Raw genomic sequence first — 21368 nt, forward strand, 5'->3', positions numbered from 1 at the left:
ATGAATTAACTGCAATAAAATAATTTACCGGCAATTGAATGGAAAATAAATTCGGTGCGAATTATTAAACCCAAACAAGGTTAAGCCGTTAGCCGAGTTTATTTCCAGCCGGAATGTCAAAATGTTGCCACAAGGACGTTCAATACAAACAATTTGCAGCCAACACATTTGCATATACGCGCGAAAACTTTGTCGTCGCGAGTACAGCCGGACGAGATGAAGCTTTGCCGCTCGAGGAGAACTCGAAAGTAAAATAAAAGTTTGCTTCATTAAGGACTAGTTACCATGAAGACATTGAACTGACGTACCGTCTTCCGCCGACTGTTCTCTCCTTCCTTCTTGCTCTTTTCGTTTACTATCAGCATCGTTCCGGTTGGTAAAAAACTCGTCTCCGCGACGAGGAGAGAGAGAGAGAGAGAGAGAAGAAAATAGAAAGAGAAACGTGCGAAGAAATTCCCGAGTCGGAAAGTTGCGCTGCTCACAGCAGACGCTTCAGAATTACAGTCAGGATTCGAGAGGAAGGGATGAGGGATCAAAAATCAAGAGATTCATCTCCGGCCGAATCAAGCCCGATCTTTTAATCGATATGCTTGAGGAACCGGCCGTTCTAATCTGAACCCATCAACCGGCCATCCTTCGTAATTAATTCCTTAATCAGAAAACTTTCTCAAGTAGTGCTTACGTCTGAAGCGGTTTCGCGTCTGTGTTGGAATTTCTACTACTCATCTCTCTCGAATATCAGCAACTTCTCTAGAAACGCAGACGACGTCTGTGAACGGAATGCTCATATATGTCCGTGGCACGATTTCGTTGAACTTCGTACCGGTTTCTGTCTCTTTCTCCCTTTCCGTTTCCGTCTCGCCTCTTTAAGCCTCATTACCTTGTGCAAACAAGACTTCCACTAACGACGATGGTAAAACAGATATTTGTTAAGGACATTCATTAACTCTTGCGTGATACGAATGAACGATAATAAAATTATTAGTCTTATTCCTCCAACAGTCTCGTTAAGCCTAATAAAGGCACCTTTGTCATTTATATATAGATGTAAGCAAGAGAGCGGCGATTTTCAAAGGACGCATGATATAATTCATTATTTTTTTTTCTTTTTTTACGAGCAAATGAAATTCGTTTCATGTCAGTTTCAATTGCTCATCATCAGCTGAGCTTTTATAACCGCGGACGCGCGTATACAACGAAGCCTTTTTTTTTCCTAATCTGCCCGATAACCCGACAGAGTCACTTTACGATCGGTGACGTCGCATCAACGCCGCAACGCCAAAACGTTTGCACACTCGGATGCTCCTGCGGCAGATTCACTAAAGGGAGCTGCTAAATTTAAGCCGCCCCGTCGGCCGTTTCTCACAAGTTTGCACGCTCGTCTGCTGTCCGTGAATCGTGCTCTGACGGACCAGATAATTGTCCGCTGTCGGATTAGCGAATATCGCTTCCAGAGAGAGTTCGTCCCCCGTTCCGCTTGCCAATTATCTCCCTCCAACCCCTTCGTTTCTGCGCGAAGACTCCTCCTCCGCCAGACGAAGCGGCGTCTTCGTGTTTTCGAGGCACCATTTGCCTGAAATGATTAACGGAGCTGTGGCGGAAAGCGACGCGAACTATTTGGCCGGCCTAAAATTATGCCTGGAAAAAAGCACGCCGGAACGAATGAATCCTCCTTCGAGCGAGACGCTTTTGAGGGTAAACGTCGAGTGTGCCGCTGATCTAAATTTACTGCCGACCGTGTAAACGACACGGGAGCTGTTCCCCTCTTGACATACCGTAACATTCACGGCCAGATTGTTCGTACGAGTGGCAGGAACGAGCTGTAAGCGACGGGCTCTGCTTATCTATACTCCGATTTCTCTTCATTCATCGCATGGTCGATCGCCGATTTGATGAAGAAATATCGCCTCGCCGTAACTATTTTATCTACATCCTTCTTCGTCTTGTAACGCCCACCTGTTCGAAGCTTGTAACGAGTCAGCAACATACAGGAGATTGTCAGATAGAAATGAAGGTGACGACGACGCCTTATCGGCCCTTTAATTCCGCCAGTCGAATCATTCTTCCCGAGATTTGTTTTTTACGAATCTTATCTGAAAGTGTTTGTCAACACCCACCTGTTCGCGAGCTGGTATCGCATATATTTAACGAAGATCAAGGTGAGGAGGGGAAGCAAGCAACGAGCAGAAAAACACCTTCGTCCGGCATAAGTGGGATGATAAAGAGGCGAAACGAAACGCATTACATGCATCGCGAGGACGAGACGCTTTCGAAAGAGAGCATTATAGAGGTCGTTCGAATATGCCTGTGTACTTCTGAAATTCTATTCGTATGCTAATTCCAATTAATCGAGTTGTAGTTTATCCCGCTTTCGTCTTATACATAGACATAAATATATTAACTGCTGACGGACGAAAATTTGAAATTCTAATAAGCCTCTTCGAATTGGAGATCTCGTCGAAATTTCGGACTTCAAACCATTAGAGTCCCGGAAAGAGCGTATAGCTGCAGCGCGATACCAAAGTCAGATGTAGTAGGAGGTGGGAAAGAGAGAGAGAGACCAAGAGCTGGTCGAAGGTGGTGGAAAAAGAGACGGAGAGGAAAGCAAGAGGAGAGTCCAGCTCTTGGAGTGCGCTTTCTGTTCGCTCATGCGAGAGAGCGCGAATGAGATTGCATCGCAACGGCTGGAACACCGCCACCACCAATTGTAGCAACGCCGGAGAGAGAGCGAGGCACTCCATTTCTCCCTCTCCCATGTCGCCCACAGTCATCCACTGGTGTGCCCGTTGCGTTTCTATTGTATTTTTCCTTTCCCTGCGCACGGCGTTTTTATTGCCGGCGTATGAGCTTCCGTGCGTAACGTTGGACCTCACCGAGCCGACGCAATATCCGTCTCTTGCCTTATACCGGACTCGCGAGCCTTCGTTTCCGCGCACGGTCGAGCGCGAATGCAATTGCGTGCAGAAGAGCCTGCCCAGTGATTGTCGGCCTAGCACCAATTTCTTTTATCCCTGCACTTACCTGTAAACGCTATCAAAGTCACTGGTTCGAAAAAATGCAAGGACCTGAATTTTATTTAAAATTTTATCGATTTATCGGGATTCAATTGGAACTATAAATATCCAAGTATATAGCTTTCTTTTCTGAGAGAAGAGAGAGGGGGAAAGTAATAGCTTTTAGCATAATAGAATACTCGTAAAATAAGCAGAAATGGATAAAATATGTAATTCAATGTCAGTCGAAATTGATATCTTATTTAAAAGCGTATCCTCTTTTCGCGATGGCTGTCGAATAAAGTTTGTCCCGCGACAGCTGACGATGTAAAAATATATCGTTGAGACAAGAGATATTTTATTCATGGCTTTGGTATATTTCGGACATATAAATCTATTGGAAAGAGCGTGACAGAAAGAAGATTGGAGCCAATACCTTCTACAGTTTACCGCCTGTCGAGACTTGACTGTGACGTCGTCCTCATCGATTGAGAGGAAAATTGTCGGACTATCGAGCGTTAAAGTTTTCTAAAGCCGCAAGGATATTTCGCTATACAGAAAGAGGATCTAGGATTATCCTCGTCTCGTGGGCGGAGAAACTAACGAAAGACTTTTAAGGCATCGGTTCTGAGTCTCGATACCTGTTGGGAGAGAAAAACGGCGCGTTTCCTCTCGGATCGCACGCGCAAACTTTTTTCCCTTCCTTCTTTTGTGTCGGCTCTTCTTGACGGAGGGCGTTTCTTAGGATCGCGACCCTTCCGAGAAGATTAGCTTTGCTTGCTAAATAGCAACATCCTATTCATCGATTCCTGCGATTCTTGTGGATTTTGCAAACAAAAAATATTTATTTTTTTAATGGATCATTGCATCGTGACGAAAACAAGGATTAAATGCGAGAAATGATATTATATCAAAATTTTTATTTCAATTAATAATACATTCAAAATTTATATGAAAGTATAACAGTTTCCAATCAGCGGGTAATTTTTTATATAGCACGGTCTCTTTTCTCGTCATAAATTTGTTGATTGTGTTCGATCGGAAGCCTTAGTTTCCCAGTCTCTGTGGCGTCAAATTTCATGCGGCTGGATGCCTTTGTTCCGCTGAAATCGCGGTAACGTATCAACACCTCGAGTCATCGCCCTACCGGGCGATCAGTCCTCTTCCCCCTATAGTTGTCTAGTAATTCGAGACTCCTCGTTCTACCCTTGATTCCACCCTGAATCTCACGTTGCGTTCCGTTTCGGATGAACACGTGTCCGTGCACATTTGTCCGTTTGAGGAATGTACGAAACGCCGACAGAGCATGCGAGCAGACTTGCTCCGTACGTTTGCGTTTGTAACGCGAGATGCGCCTTCATTACCACTACATTCTATGCTGTTGCAGACCTGCAATCAATAATCTCTTATTTTTCACATAATTCCGATGCTTATCGGTAAACTATTGCATATACAAATAAATTGATAAAACCAATTTTTTCTATTTAAATATCATGAATTTATAACAATCAATTCTGTATGTTTTTTTTTTTTTTTTTAATTATGTAACATTTTTCTAACGCGTTACGCGAAATGGCGTTAATACGGAAATTGTGAAAATAATTTTTAACATTATTCGGAATATTATTCGTCAAAGTTTTAATGAATTGCGCGAAGTGCATTATTAAAGTCGACAATGACGGCGAAGTTTCGTGCTGACGCCGGTCGGTTTCCTAATTTACACCTACGTGCTAACCAATGCGTTTCAGTTTAGATTACGCTTTAAAACGTAATTAGAGCCTTGCAGTTTGCGCAGTCCGCGTAATCACGGCCGCAGCAGCAAATACGGTACGCGCCCTTACTGACCACAATGCGTTAATTATCGTCGGGCCGAAAGTGAGCGCGCTGAAATTTACAATTCCGTTTAACATGCCGCGCGCGAATACAACATCAGAGTGGAAAAGGAAGGGGAAAACCGTCGACGCTTTCACGTGAAAACGAGCGGAACGATTTTCGAAAATCAACGTCACCCAGCGATGGATAGCGCGTAAAACGGACAAGGCATGAGGTGATCCCGTGTCATGGATGCTCATGCGAGGTTGAAGGGAGGAAACGGTAACATAGATTTTTTACTATATTTATGCCATGACGCGGTCCGAAAATGCAATCGTTTTGGCGTGGGCGCCGAGCGATGCAATTACAGGGAGAATTCTAGGCACGCCGGGTTTGATACCGAACAGCCCGCACGCCGCAGATACGTCGTGCCTTTGCACGAAAACAACCCCTCTGTCCCTCGATCTGGCGTCCCTCTTCTCTCTCTCTCTCTATAGTGGAAGGAGGTGCCGGCTGAAATTCCAACCGGATGCAGCCCCAAAAAGCGTCTGCCTCTATAAAGCGGATCCGCTCGCGCGACCACTGGGATAGATAGATAGATAGGAAAGGAAGAAAAAACGAAAGAGAGAAACGCCTCTCTCCTTTGTCATAAGTTATTATTGCTCGCCGCCAAACAATCGCGTACGGATTATAAAGCGTGTGTCGATTTAATTTGAATCAGCTGTTCGTCAAAATTGACTTGACGCAAGGAACACGTCTATGATTCTTTTTGCAATTAATCGGCTCGAATTGTCACAGCGCACCAATTTAATAATTATTTTAATTATTTAGAAAATATTATAATATTAAATTATATTCCTTTTTGTAATGTGTATAAAACACATCAGATTTCCGACATTAAAAAATTTCTGCGCACGTCAACGAGATTTACGTGCCTATGTAAAAGATATGCTTGAAGAGATAGTACCTGCCTGAGATATAATGCGGTTCTAGCTGGCGCCTTGACACAGAATACATCGTAATCAAAATATCCGGATCAAATTCGCGTAATAAAAATCACGCGCCGCGCATTTTGTGGGAACGAGACAAACTCTACCGCGTTACACATTTAGCTTGAAATAAATCACACTCTGGCTCATCTGGAAAACGAAAAAAAAAAAAAAATAGTTGTCGGCGAGGCAACATTTGTCTCGCTATGGAAAAAGTTCGGTGTCACTGTAACATCTTGTCTCTTCGCGAGGATCCGCGTTAAAGTGCTTTTCCGGAGTCGCGCTGGTGGAAAACGAACGCGAAAAATAACGCAACCCGCACAATCACGAAACTCCTAATCCAAATGGGAAGTTAAAAGATGGTCGTTCGCGTTTATACACGTTGTTATACGATACGGTCGGTCGGACGGAAATCTTCTTACGCGAAAAGAGCGAGCAGGAAGATGAAAGAGGAGAAGGAGGACTCCTCTCGGTCGGGCAAGAAAGAAGGCGCCTCTAATAAGAATACCAATCGCAATAAAGTAGGATTTGCATTTGATAAGCATCGTAAAAAAGCGCAGCGTAAGATTATTACGTATACATCCGCGAACTACGACCGGTCTACGCCACGCAGTTCCGCGGCCTGAAATACCTCGTTTGCCGTAGCTCAAGTCGAAACCCCGATCTCGGTCTACGACCGAGAATCGCGGGGTAGCTTAAGAAAAAAAAATGACTCGGAGAATGCTCGTCGTCGTATTGCTGACTACGCTGCTCTCCTCGGATTATCGGGGTCGCGTGAGAAGACGCGAGTCTTAAGATTGTCGTATATCACTGGTTGTAAGTGTCAAAGTTTTTGACTTTCGTATAAAAGTCGACGGACGTATAGCGACACCGAAAAGTAATTATTGCGCACGCGATCATGGATATAGAAATAATTATAACTGCTGCTAATACACGCAGCCTTCCTACGACAGGAGTAACATTAGTTCTTTGAACTTGGATTATATGACTTTTTTCTATCTATGCTCAGTGTTGTGCTTAGATTATTTTAAAATTAGCTAGATAAAGATGAGATAAAAATATGTAAATTTATCTTAGATAAGATGAAAATGATTTTGTTTTGAATATATTTAGATAAAAGATAAAATTATATGGCGATCCATCTAAATAATTTCCAGATAATATTTTTCAAACTGCTTATGTAAACTGCTTAAATACTACTTAAGTATTTTAAGTGCTATGATTCTAAACCAAATTATCTGAATTGATACATATTAACAATCATCTAGATGATCACCTGTATAATTTTATTTAGAAAACAGCAAACACACACACTGTCTATGATTAAAGTGTAATAACATATGTATAAGTCGCGATAAAATTATTGAAGACACATGTATCTTAAACGACTGAGACTCATCATTATTCAAAAAATCAACCATAAAGTTACTTTCAACAAAGGATCAAGATGTCAGCAGTTCTGACAAAAAACTGAAAAGCAGACACAATGCGGTCAGAGGATGATTCATTCATTCACGCGACGGTAGCCCAGACAGATAACTGAACGTAGGGATGAAACAGGAAGCCATTGTCGCACACGATTCCCAAAACGTGTGTACGTGTGTATATGGGCGTATGCTTTTTTTTTTTACTTTCAAGCGGAACGTATATGCACGCGCGACGCATCGAGCCGTGTCGCGTGCAAATGTTGCTTTTTGAGCCATGTCGACGCGTACCGAAAAGTAATTATTGTGCACGCGACCACGCATAGAAACGCTGCTAATATACAGCCTGCCTATGACAGGAATAATATTGACAACGCGTTCATTCTTTGTACCTCGAATGTATCATTTTTTATCTATGATTAAATCTCTCTCTTTCACTCGGAAATTACAATAATAAATAATTAACAAAATAATTCAGATATAAGTGACAATATAAAAGCAGCGTTGTTAGAGCGATCGACTAACGAGCTCCCTTCATCCGACACTTCATCTGGTAGCGTCTCACCTATGAGCCGGAAGTGTTTCTTCGGGTCCCTAACAAAATCCAGCGGAAGCCTATTCATCTCCTTCATTCAGGGATACGAAAAGGTCGAAAACACGAGCGAGAAGTAAAAAGAGGGACAGTTGTTTCGCGGTGGGGACTGGTAAGACTCGGGACACTCCTTTTCGCTAATAGCATGCACGCGACCATCCGGACCACACGTGCGCAATAATGGGTAGCGCGTGGGTGTACGTGTATATATGTGTCCATGTATTGCTGTCAGCCGAGCAGAGCCAAGCGAAGCTGAGCCAAGCCAGTCGACCAAGCGTGGACTCGGGGTCTGGTTCCCAAGTTTCTACCGCTCCATCTGCTCCTTGTTACTCGCGGTTATTAATTAACACGAGCCGGTGAAAGAGCACTAGAGATGCATCGAAGGCACCGCATATCGTCGTCGAAATAGTGCGACTACCCTGCTCGTGGAACATCGATGTAATCCGAGTATTTCGAGCTGGTATCGCGATCTCGACAAAGGGACACGCGCTCGCAAATCTTGAAACGCGCGCATACACGTCCCTGGGACTCGCAGAAGCCGATGTACCGGACGCCTCTCGCGTGTGAAGCTCTCGGCGAGGGCGCAATTAACTCTCGGAACGGAAAGTACATCGGTTGCTTCTCGAGTATCGTAAACGTTCCTCTCTCTCTCTCTCGCGTGTCCCGCCTCCGGCTTGTCCACCCGACACGAGATAAAACGTGTCCGCGTTGTCAAGCATCGCGCCGGACGAGAGTCGGGCGCGATAATTGCCAGTTGTATTTCTCTCTCTCGAGCGCAAAGTCGAAGAGAGGATTCTCGCCCGCGGAGATTTTAATTGGAAGATAAATGCGTTCTTTCGCGATGTAACATGTAACGCGGCACTTCATCGTGAGATCTTCTTTCGTCGAAAAGAAAATCGGCAACAACCTTCTTCTACGATAGTTATTTTAAATGACAATACTTTGAGAGCATAGCATTTTTTCAATGAGCTAAATCCTGATTAGAATTTAAAAAACAAACGATATTAATTAAATAATTATATACGAACGCGATAAAAAAATGTAGCGCGGCACTTCATCGTGAGATTTTCTTTCGGCGACAACCTTCTTCTACGATAGTTATTTTCAATGACAATACTTTGAGATCATAGAATTTTTTCAATCGGCTAAATACTGATCAGAACTTAAAAAACGAACGTTATTAATTAAATAATTGCATACAAACGCGATAAAAAAAAATCGATCAACTCTCTGTTACATTTTACATCCCCCTTTGTCGAAGCGAATGTCGATCAATTATCAGGGAATTTCGACACACATAGGCGCAAGAGAAACGCGCCGACAAGGGAACAAAATGTGGAACAATTCAGCACTCCCGCGAACCACGATACGAACAACGCGCTCGACAAGCATTCGGGTATCACATCGAAATGATCCCCGCATCATCGCGGAGATGCATCGAAAGGGGAGCTTGCACGGTTATGCATCGTATCTGCCCCGCATTCTGTCCCGAATCTCTCCCGACGCGAGCGCGGCCTCGAGCGGGTCCTCGCTCGCAGAAATGTAAATACCAGCCGGCCAATCAGTCTGATTGGTGCCATTCGCTCGAATGCCCGTCATTCACCGACGTATATGTATACCGTTGCCGTAAGGCACAACCGGCGCAATACGTTCCTGAATCGAGCCATTGTTCGTATATATACGGGCGTATATATACGTATGTATGTATGTATGTATGTACATATATATCGCAGGCATGCGGGACGCTTCGAAAAAAAAAAAGTATCACCAGCATCACCTTTTTCGCGGACACATCGTCGAGCGTTTTAAATTCACCCTTTTTTTAACGCGCATTATTTGCGTACCGATTATACATCGCGATTTAAGGGGATTTTAAACGTCCTTGAAAAGTCTGTTGTTTTTTATGCTTTAAATATGAATGCTTAGAATTCATAATTCTGTAATCAAGATATATGAGACTATACAGATTGATCAATCTTTTTTCTGTATAAATTAAGGTATTAATATTAACAAAGGGCGAAGCGCTCTAATTTCTTACCTCACATTTTGTCGATAAAACAAAAAAAAACAACAGATTTCTCAAGAACGTTTAGGATCCCCTTAATGTCGCAGGATGTCATTTGCATCGCAATTTCATCAGAGACTACCGGAGCAATCGCGAGATGGCCACGCGCTGCTTCAAGCTTCTGACAGTGGCATTAATCTCATTAACGTATTGCGTAATTACAAGCTCGCGTGGACATTTCGTGTAGACGTGGTGTATTCGATCTACACACCATTTGATTACACGAAAGCACGCCGACGCGACGATCCCGGGTGCTGATCCCTCTTGGGCGACGCAAATTGTTGCATGTCGGCAGACCATTGTTATGGCAATGAACGTTTCTGCTTTTATCTTCCAATTTTGAAGGGTGTATTGCAAATTGGCCCCGCGCTAATCCTAATGCGTGTTTCATCAGGCAATTTCGCAGAAACGTTTTTCGGAAAATCGTTTTGCGTATAAAGCTGATAGAAAATTTTCACCAGGACCCTCGTTATATATATATATATAGATAGCGTCTATGTAATTTATTTTGCTTCTTCGGCACGGATGCTTTCGTGACTTTCGGGCAACGCGTAATTTCCTATATCGAATTGTACATCGCGATTTCGCAACCACGCAATATCGTATAATTGGAATTAAATGTGGTAGTTAGGATAATTACGGCTTAACAAATCGATGTCGGACGTCTGCTTATTTTCCACGAATACCTTTCGTAAGCGAGACTCTTATTAGATCCGAAACATGATGAACAGTTTCAAGAGCAATCGTATTATTAGGACACACGTTAGCCGCGAAGACGAGACAATCTTACGAAGTGAAGAAATTCCACTTGTAGATACGTTTCTTGAAGTGAAGACTGATCTTAAACGCTTCCAGAACGGAAATAGGATTCATAGGTAAAGACAATATCCATCGTCGCAGACCGGATAACACTCTCAGTCCACGAACTTGTTTACACGAGGGCCAAAACTCGCCTGAGCGAGAGGAAAGAAACTAAGAGTCCCACTCGAGAAGATGAAGCGCAATGTCCTCTGGCTCTCTGTACTTCTGTTTGTCCTCCTCCTCTTTCTTTGACTCTATCGTCGGGATCTTTTCTCCTCCGTCACTCCATGAAAAAGAAGAATGGCCGCGGGGAAGAGAGAGGGCCCAGGAGCTGAAGCTCGCAGACGCAGAAAACACCGGTTACGAGGCAGCGCGCTTCTAATCTGGTTTAACTTGTTTACCAGCCCTCGATAAAGGAGCAATGCAATCCGCGCGCGAATTTCACGTCGGCCTCCTCGCCTGAAATCTGACTTGAAATTTATTGCGGCGGTAAATATAGAGGCGGTGGGTGGGTGAATTCCCGTCGCGAGTTGTGGAGGGAAAAAAGAAGACCGAAGGAAAAAGGTCAGAGGAGAAGCGAGAGACGCGGTTAAACCGCATCGTAACGTGGCCGGTTTTCCTCCAACAATTTTTTTCGAAGAGGAACTCTTTGGCAGGAGTCTCTTCGTCAATCAGGACCCAGCTGATCTTTCTATAACTGCCACGACAACGATGTTGGTGACGACGACGAAGGAGAAGAGAGAACGACGTCGACGACGTCAGTGTCGCAGGATTCGTTTTAACGAGACCGCTCGAGGGGGATTCATTGAGACGCCGGCTGCTTCTTCGACGGCCACGTGACTCCTCCATCCATTCTTCCTCTCCCTTTTTATAGTCCCGAGTTTTATTATTCGCCTCTTACCTTCTTCTCACGCGCCCCGAACCCTTTCGGTACTCTTTGCTGCCGCGCGCGTCGACCTTCATTTTCTTCCTCCCCAAATTCTCGGCATTATTCAGCGAACGCGCACGTCTCTCATCGAGGATGCACGCACGTACTGACTACCTGCTACGACGACGACGACGAAGACGACGTCATGGAGTCTGTTGAAATTCGCAATAAAAACGTCTCGCTATCGAACCCGAACGAAATAAAAAATCCTCGTATTACAGTAAATGTAATGTGATATATTTTTTATAATATTAGACACAATATTGAATCCATTCTCTCTTTTCGCGCATTCTTCATTTTCAGCGTATTATTAAATGTCTGATTAATCAATTCTTTACAACTGACAGACACAATTAACGAATGATTTCAAATAATATCTGTATAATCTGTGTAATCTCAGAGAGTGAAGCTTTTTTCTCCTATACACTGCTTTATCCCTGCAGCGTGTTTTTCCGAATAAATTATAATAAATTGTAATCTAACGAAGTGTTAATCGACGCCGATTCGAATTAACAAAATTACTGATGAATGTCGATAATATCGGCGGGGAATATATGAATGGGAGCATCGTTGAAAACGAAATTTTCATTTGCTGCTAAAGCGCGCGGACTGGATTACCGGTGCTCGCGCGATACCATCTCATTAAAAGCGCGAAAGGGTTGTGGAAAACCTATGGTTATAAAGTGCTCGTCGCGTAACGCGCTCGACGATACGCTCGTCCAATCGAAATTTTGATTACGCTCTCGTTACCGATTGTGCGCGTCCCGCGCGCATTATAAGCTTTAATCACTTTAATTACTTATTGCATGTAATTAAGCACGGTTTATTGCACTCGTGCTGACGAGCGAGCAGCCGTGCCTGATGAAAACAGCCCGTTGACGCGTGACGGCGCATTTACGTCCGTCAATGGTACACGTAATGAAACTTGGAGTCGCAATTCTATCGAATCAAAGCCAGACTAATTGTCAACATTATTTCGATGTGTAGAAAATCGGCGGTTTCATTAAACGTGTCGTTTATTACCGGTGTTTCGCATGTATATACAATAAATTAAATATTTGTCACATGTTGCGCGTCATCCATCTGTATACATATATATATCGCCCTTATATTCGACGTATGTACTATGTCGATCCGTTATCGATCACGTGTGAAGTCATCATTTCTGTCCGTTATCCTCGTTAAAGCCATCTCTCCCGACCGTCTATATTATGACAAGGTAAAGTGCTGCGAGATACGCTTCGCAAGCACCAGCACACACGTATGTGATCTCTTTACCGGGTATGTTTGCGCGCGGTAATGAACGGTTTCTACCAAAAGGTTATATACACGTCACGGCCCATTCCTCAGTCCCTTGACCGTTCTTTATAGGATGGTACGTTATAACGAGCTCCCATGCGCCGTCCTCTTTTCTCATTAAAACGTCGGTCAATGTCTTCTCTCTCTCTCTCTTTCTCTCTTATTGTACATAGTATTATTATCACGCGAATGAGACACGCAAGCTGCGTCGACGCACCGCGAACGAAATAATCGAGAAGGACAACGTTACATGTTAATAACAACAATATTTTAAATGTCCAATTAAACTCTTGTGTCTCTTGAGAAATCGCGCTCCTGAAAAAATTCGTTATACAAGTGGTGAATAATTTTCTCTGATCTTTCTATTACATCACGTATTTACAATTATTATCGCTAATCTTCGAACATTAAAACTAATCATCATGATTTTTATGTTACAGGTATGAGTCAGCTGCGAGAATCACGCGCACGCGAGAGAACAGCTCAAACAGTGTGAGTCCAATTAAGAGTAATTAGAGACGCTATCTTAGTTAATGGTTGCACATTTCTCGCGTGTCGCGGAAATACGAAGAAAAAAAAAAATAGAAATGATAGGCCTGGATTCTCGGATGCGCTCGATATATACAGAAAATGTGCCCGGAACACGCACAAAGGCGCGGTAACATTCTCAATGAAAAGCGAGCACCCCGTACATCTTCCCTTTGTATATTTTCTTCCGACATGCGCGCGAGAGATGCTGGTGTGTTTGATTGCCGACGAAAGACGCGCTGACGATGACTGTTCCGGAGGCCCCGACGCTGCTCGGACTCCCGGGAGGGATCCCTCTCCTCTCCTTTACGGAGTAAACTGTTTTCTTAGGCACTCGGGACTCTTCAAAAATTCCTAAATATTTACCCGAGTGGAGGACTCCCAGACGGACGACACTTAAACGGTATTCTCCGAGCCAGGGTACACGAAGACGGGCTTAAGCCCCCTGAAGGACGACGGATTAGAGGCTCTCCTGAGCATTTCTTTCTCGTTCTCTCTCATTTTTTCCTCTCGCCCGCTCCTCCATTTTTCCTCCTCGGCTTTTCCTTCGCGCGTTCTCTCCGAGAGCGCGAGAGAGAGAGAGAGAGAGACTGAGGACCCGTACAGAATTCCCGCCGAGGAAGATCATTCTTTGAACTGTAAGTCGAGCGTGGTTCTTCCGAGTGTATACATTATAAGATGATAAAACGCCAGGATTTGTCATTGGAAAATGGAGATCTTCCGCGCGTGTACGTTGCGTACGCATTGAAATATACCATGAATTATATATGAATCGGTATTACGTAAAACTGTGGCTTGAGTTTGCCTCTTACGGAAATAGCGGTTATTCGATTTTGCGGGAATAGCTTATTGTGTCATCTTTTCTCCCCAGCGTTATTCGGAGAAAGAGAAATTCATGAATCGTCATTTCTTCCTAATAAAATTGATTCAAGAGAGAACGCGAATTGTTTCTCGAAAGAGATTTTAATTTCTCTAATTATATACACGACAATCCATTTTCGCGTAAATAACATCGCAAACTTTGGTCATTTTTTACGACTCCGAGTACTTTTTCCCAGTAATATTTTTATCACCTTCAATCACGAAAACTCCGGCGGCGTTCTTATACCTTCGTAACACGAAATTATACGGCGACCCACACAATTACTAGTTATCTTATTGCCCGTCGTAAATATTTAATTTCGCCAACTCGGTCGATACCCTCGCGAGGAACACTTTCGAAGTCGAGAGAGAGAGAATACGAAACTACGCTAATCGATCGCAAATCGAGTCTAGTCCGACGCGATGTTTTCGCACGCGTGTCGTCCGAGAGATCGTCTTCTAGGGGACGGCCGATACGGGAACTCGAGTCCGCAGTTTCTCTTGACTTTTTTTTCGACTGGTTTCACAGACGTCGCCTCGACGATGCAAAAGCATTCCCTTGTTCGAAGTTTCCGCGCTCGCCCACCCTCGATTCCTGTCGCAGTCGCGCGTTCACCGTCTGAGAGCTTCGGAAACTTTCGGGTATCTGAATACCAGGCTGCATTAAACATGAATAAACGATTTATGAGAACAGAACGGCTGTAACGGGTTTTTGGTGAAGGCTTGACGGCGCAGCAAGATGCGGTCCAGGTAAAACGAGACCGAAAGATCGTTCGCGGAGTGTTTCGTGATCTCGATCCGCCTTGTTATTTGCTGATAATTAATACTCGCCTCTATATAACGTATCGTGTGCTATATACCATCTTCGGGTTCCCTATCTGCTTTGTCATCGCTCTGGATAATAATTCTTCGACGATTGGCGGGTCATTCGCCTGGCGCAAATAACAGATTAACCCTTTCGTTTCTTAGAACCTTTATCTTTGCCGGATCGACAGTGCGGATCTCGGCGGCAGAGAAATATACGAACTTAAGTTACGTAGTAATCGTGAAAATATGCGAGAAAACGGGCGAAAGACGTAAGGAATTTTTATTCCAAGACCGCCATCGGGCTAAGGAGAAAATGCAAATCGCATTTCATCGCATTCCGATGCGTTATTCTCGGAGTTGAACCGCGGAAAACGGAGGAAAGGAAAACGTACCGCTTAAAAAAATATATATATTAAACCAGAGGATTATACCCGACGAGCGGGGAAGAAAGGGAGTGAAGGGATAAAAGGATTCAATTGAGCGCGCGCGAACGCGGCCTCTTTCTCGCGAAACGGGTTTCGACAGAAACTTTGGGGCTTCAAAGCGTTCTCATTTCATGCGCTCGCAAAGTTGGCTCCGCTGCGGATTGCCGCAAGCTAATTTGCGAGCGTCAGCTGCGTATTTCTGCAACTATTCTGAGTTCTCCTCGCGGCGTTAACCCGCAGACGGCGGACGTTAAAAACGGCCGATACCAAACGCGATACCACATTTTTTTTTTTATCCACCCCTCTCGGCACGCACGCACACGCGCATACACGTAACGGTAGCTTTTCGCTGCTCCGTGGAATAATTAATCCGCGCGGCTCGTAAAAGCCGCGAGGACGATGAAAAGGACGTCGCGTTTCCTTTTACGATTTTCTGAAAAAGTTATGTATACACTACGCGAGAGAACTCTAACGCGCTCTGTACTCTCGTCGCGCAATCTAATCAGTACGTTAACAATTCGTTCGTAAATCCACAAGTTCGAGTTACGATCTTATTTCCACGGTTCAAACGAGTATACATTCGACGTCGTCGAGCACAATGCTTTTGCTCGCTCGTATAATTATCCCGTGTGAATCTTGATGTTGTAAGATTTTTGAATAAATACACATCGCGTCCGTAAATTAAGATTGTTAATTTGTAAAATCGAGAAACGTACACAGAACCTGAAAAAGCGATTAAACTGCTTCGGATTGTCTGCCTTAAATAAGAAGATTAAATATACAAGCTTGATATAATAAGTATATACATCGTCTAATAATTACATTTGATAATATATCAAAGTGTCGAAAAATAAAAGCTGTGAATATTTGTGAAGAAAATAATTTTACATCAGTAGTGGTGATGCCCCGGTATCATTTTAGACTCTAGGTTAAATTATGAGTCTATTTCCGGAGCCGTGCGCGCAATTTGGACATTACTATTCGTAGGTCTTACATAATAACGAAGTTTAATGATAGGTATCAATGACAGGTTCACTAAGATGAGCGTAAGAGTCTTTTTTTAAATTTTTTTTAAATCCAAAAAATTAAATAAATCTCCATTCGAGGTTTTTAATAAACTCGTTTGCTCCTTTTACAATTAATCTCAATTTTCGAGATCTTTAACTTTAGTAAATCCATTCAATAAATTTGATTTTTAATTCAACGAACCAACCATGAATAATCGATATTCTTCAGAGACGTTTCTCTATTAAATATCATCTTGTTCACATGGCATCAATTTTCTTTGGTTCAAGAAATTAAATAGATCTCTATTCAAGATTTTTAATGAACTCTTGTCCCTTCTTAAAGCTAAGCCTCAATCCAAGATTTTTAACTTAAATAAAGCTATTCAATAAATATTATTTTTTTATTTAACGAGCTAAATAATGATCGACATTCTTTAAAGATGCATCTCTATTAAATATTTATTTGGAATTTAGCATTAGCTTTTTGCATATTGCTATATATAGTGGTCCGAGATCAAATCTAACTTCTTATCCGTGGCCTTATATTTCCGTCGTGGATGAATTCTTCTTATAGGTTGACATTTGTCGTCACGCCATGTAAATGTCAAACCTGTAAGAATTCATCCACGACGAAGATATAAGGCCGCCCCTAAGACTTTAGAAATTTAGATTTAGTTGTTATAGCGTCATGCAAAAATTAATTTTTAGTCCAATTAATAAAATGCTTAGCAAAAAAGCATTTATGAGAAATGCCGATCATTTTTTGATCGATTCGTTGAATCAAAAAATAATATTTATTCAAGAAATGCATTAAAGTTAAAAATCTTGAATTGAAAGAAAATTTAACTTTAATCACGAATAGAGTGTGAATGGTTTATTAAAAATCTCGATTTTTTTCTTAATATCAGACAGGAAAATTGATACATATCTATGGACAAATAATTAATTTCCACAAAAATTAATTCTTTCTAGAAACTAATGCACTTAGCTTAGTCGTCGAAAAATAATTAAACAAGAAGACAATTACTTTAGATTCAATGTAGGAAAGGTAAATGTCCTGTAAATGGAATAAAGAGACGAGGTAAAATTCAAATAATGATACGACTTATTTCCTTCGATCGTTTAACTCAAACAGCAGACGAACCGACATGAAAATTTCAGTCGATCTTGACTATACGCGGAGATAGTTCTCGCCCCTTTCCGCTATATCATAGGGAGTCACGCTGAAATATTTAACGATTCGATTGTTCATTCGTCTGGTGCGTGTCAAACAAACATAAAGTCTCTCTCTCTCTCTCTTCCCAGTATCGTGGCAAAAAAACCTAATCGTGGAACTGATAGCCGTACGTTCGCAAAATAATCGTGACTCCTCGTCGTATCGGGCGACGCACAACATATACGTGACACGTCTGTGAAATTCCGGAAAGGCGAAAAGTGTTTTCGTATAGATATCGAAGTTCGCTATCTATTTTGCCGGTTATCTTCCACGTTGGAGTGGTGTTCGAAAGGGCGAGGGCGTTCGAAACGGACGTCTCGAGGCCTCTCCCTCTCAGCGCCAGCAATGGCGATGGAAGGTGGGGAATAGCATGGTAGAACGACGGTAGCAGTACATTTCACTTGTTCGAGGCATAAACTGGGACGGTAGACGTGCCGGTATGAAAATTTCAATCGGTCGGAGCAAAGTGTCGGCGGCGTAATGCGCGCTCGCGCGTCGAGGAGGCGGCGTCGAGAAGGTGAAGGTGGAAGACTGGGATGGTAGTGGCGGAGGACTCAGGTGGTGGCACACATAGGTAAGAGGCGAAAGGCGGAGGAGGAACGCGACGCGAGAGAGAATGAGGAGAGTAAAGTGGCTCCGGACCCGTGCGAGTATATATCCGCCTCTGCGTTTCTCTCCCTTTCTTCCGTCCTTCTTCCTCTTGCGGCGGCATACGAGCCCGCGGCGAACTGCATAATTCATGGCCCTGCTACACACCGACCGCCGCCTCCCCAGCGTACCCTCTTTCAGAGGGTCGCCGCCGAACCCTACCTCACCCGTATGCCTTCAACCTTCTCCTTCTTCCTCGCCAGGGTCAGCCTTAGTCGCGTGCATTGTATGTCACCGCGTATGCGCGTGCTTCTAACCCTATGCATACGAAAGAACCTGTGTGCGCGCGTATGTAAGTGTACACACGGCGCGGATGAAGTTGGCTCTGACGACGAAGGTATGTATATATACGCGCGCGTTCCTAAACCCTCGCAGAATGTAGGCGAATATTTCGGCTGAGTTATGGGAACCCCCGTCGAGGTAGCGCGGACCTTAACGAGAGGAACGCCGCGGGTGCTTTGACCGTTCTCGATCGCTCTCGTAGGAATGCCTATCCCTGACGTGGAACAAGACTTCGAAGATCGGAATAATGGGTTTTTACGAGGACGCTGTTGATAACTTTACGCTCCTTTTGTAGGACTTTGTAATCTCGACAACCTGCTCTTCTTTCTCTGGGCATTGTGTGTCTCGGCAAGTTATTCCGATGCTTTCTGCGGAAATAAAAAATATCACCTTTTAATTGGAGAGAGAGAGACCCTGATGTAATTATAGACCACTCAATTATAGAGCTCGCGCGAAGGCGAACGGCAAAAACGAGAGACAACGTTAATCCTCGCTCTACTGTTCGTGACTCGTGAATTTTCTTTTCTAATTCGTGTTAGAATGTTACTTGTGGAATATGTATTGCTAGGTACCGGTTGGAATTGTGTGGCGGAATGAAATACTAGGATATAAATTTCAAACGCTTACTGCCATGTGAAATATATACTATATATATATATGTGTGTCAGTGATGTAAATCCTGCATTTAGATGGAATGATATATTTTAAAGGGAAAATATACTTGTGAATAATAACTGCTATTTTTAAAGATGGTAAACGTAAGAAATTGACGCTTGCTTTCTGAAAGCATAAAAGAAATAAATTATTACTTTGCATTTTTTATAAATAATAATAGTTTTCATAAAAAACGATTAAATATTTCACTAATTGCTTTATTAAAACCAGACGATATATTTCGTCCTCGTTCTTTTATTAGTTTCAAAATATTCTTTTCACAATTGCGTCTCTTTGAATCCATTTGTAACTCGCTCTTTATTAAACGCTCACGACGTTGACTCTTTGTCAAGACGAAAAGTTTCATTTCCCGTGAATTTTCTCCCGTCTCCCTTTCCGTTTATAGAATTAAGACGTATATCGTACACGTGTTTTTGATCGCACATCAATTATAGTATTAATGGCTGGCATAAATTGGACAATCTTTGGACTACCTCGAACACGACTGAATAGATAACGTGGCGATGTCGTCGTTAAAGTCCATCGCGTCGGTCGCCGAAGGCCGAGTGGAGACCAATCGAAAGACAAAGTGCACACCCGAAGCTACAAGATCGCGGACGAAATTAATATGGAACCGGCTTTACTCTCTTACGGACGCGAACTGCGATTCGAGGCGCGGGAAAGACGGCGAAACGAGATGCAGATATATCCCGAGGCGCGGCCAGAAGCCGCAAGTTGTTTTCTCGTCCTACCGGGGAGAAGCGTACCGGTTCTTGCGCTGAATAAATGGGAGATGCTCTGCCATCTTGGGTTCCCATCGCTCGCGCCAGAAGATAAACATCAGCAACAGCAGCCGCAGCACCAGCAACACACGGTAGCCAGAGGGACTCTTCGTAATTAGCCGCGCTTGCGTGTCCCTTCTTTTTCTCGCATTAGAAACGCCGAAGAGCTCCGCGATAGTGTCTATTTATGAACGGTCCGCGAATCGATCAAAGCTCTTTGAAGACCGACGGATGACCGAATTATTTCATAGAAGCTGCCGCGCCGCGGACTTCAGACGAAAATATATACGCAAAGAGAGGATGAGACCCGGAAAGCGAAAGGAGGATCATCGTTAACTTTTGCGCTTCGGGCGGAAAATATTGGAATGTCAAAGAGCCGAGACTTATTGCAGTAACTTTGTGAATTAATAAGATTTGAGTACTAAATTACGTATCGGCAAGAGAGTTTAAAGTTTAGTAAAAGATGAATCTTCGAATCCTTAATAAATCCAGGAGTGGAAGATAAAGTTAAGATGATAAAGTCATATAGAGAACAAATAAAAATCGCGAATGTGAGAGAATATAGGAGTCAATTTAATGTAAAACTACAATAAATATTATTATTGTACAAAATTGTACAATTTAAAAATGCAAATCTGAGAAAGAAGAAAATATGAATATCTTATCTCGATGCAATAATTCTTAGTACGCGTTAAAAAAATAATTACTGGTAATTCTTGAAAATTATTTTACATCGTCATTTTACACTTTTCTCGTCTTGATGAAAAATTTGTATCTCGTTAGAACGACGGCGTAAACGTCGTCTGACAATTCTTATTCTCGCGTCGACGATCGCGTCTCCCCAGGAAGGGATCTACAAAAATAAGTCGCGGCGCGCTCCGGCAATTACGCGAGGACGACATCGTCGAGTTTTAATTTGCCTGCGCGCGAACACTCGAGACCGTCGCGCGTTTGTGTGTGTAATTTTCCACGAATTCACGCGCAAATTTATGCGCCCAAACGATGGAAACAGCGCTCAAAAGAGCGCCCGTGCCCATTTCTCCTACGCCCGCCGTAAATCTCGTCGGCCCGAGAATTGTGCGTTTCCTCGCGAAAGACTTTTGAGCGTGATTTCTCGCCTGGGCGTCGGAATTTCTGCAATAGGCAACTTTATGAACCGAAAATCCGTGAATGCAAACTGCACGTTTTGTCTCCCGAAATAAATGTTTATTCGAAATTATTACATCCACGCGAAGACCCCGTTTTCTCATGTTTA

General features: G+C 43.2%; 1 protein-coding gene across 5 annotated transcripts in view; it reads left to right on the plus strand.

Moving 5' to 3' along the window:
* The window catches only part of LOC114941714 (discoidin domain-containing receptor 2), a 146330-nt gene that overhangs the window by 92971 nt on the left and 31991 nt on the right, over positions 1-21368 (plus strand). For 3 of the 5 annotated variants that reach the window (XM_085487070.1, XM_085487068.1, XM_085487069.1), the window contains one exon: positions 13344-13395. The exons of the other annotated variants lie outside the window; for them this stretch is intronic. In XM_085487070.1, the coding sequence (XP_085343196.1) occupies positions 13346-13395 (50 nt within the window). In that variant the 5' untranslated portion in view covers positions 13344-13345. The remainder of the gene's footprint in view (positions 1-13343; positions 13396-21368) is intronic. 5 annotated transcript variants of the gene reach the window in all.

This window comes from Nylanderia fulva, unplaced genomic scaffold, assembly GCF_048542155.1.
Source record: "Nylanderia fulva isolate GAGA-0341 unplaced genomic scaffold, ASM4854215v1 Scaffold5, whole genome shotgun sequence".
NCBI lineage: Eukaryota > Metazoa > Arthropoda > Insecta > Hymenoptera > Formicidae > Nylanderia > Nylanderia fulva.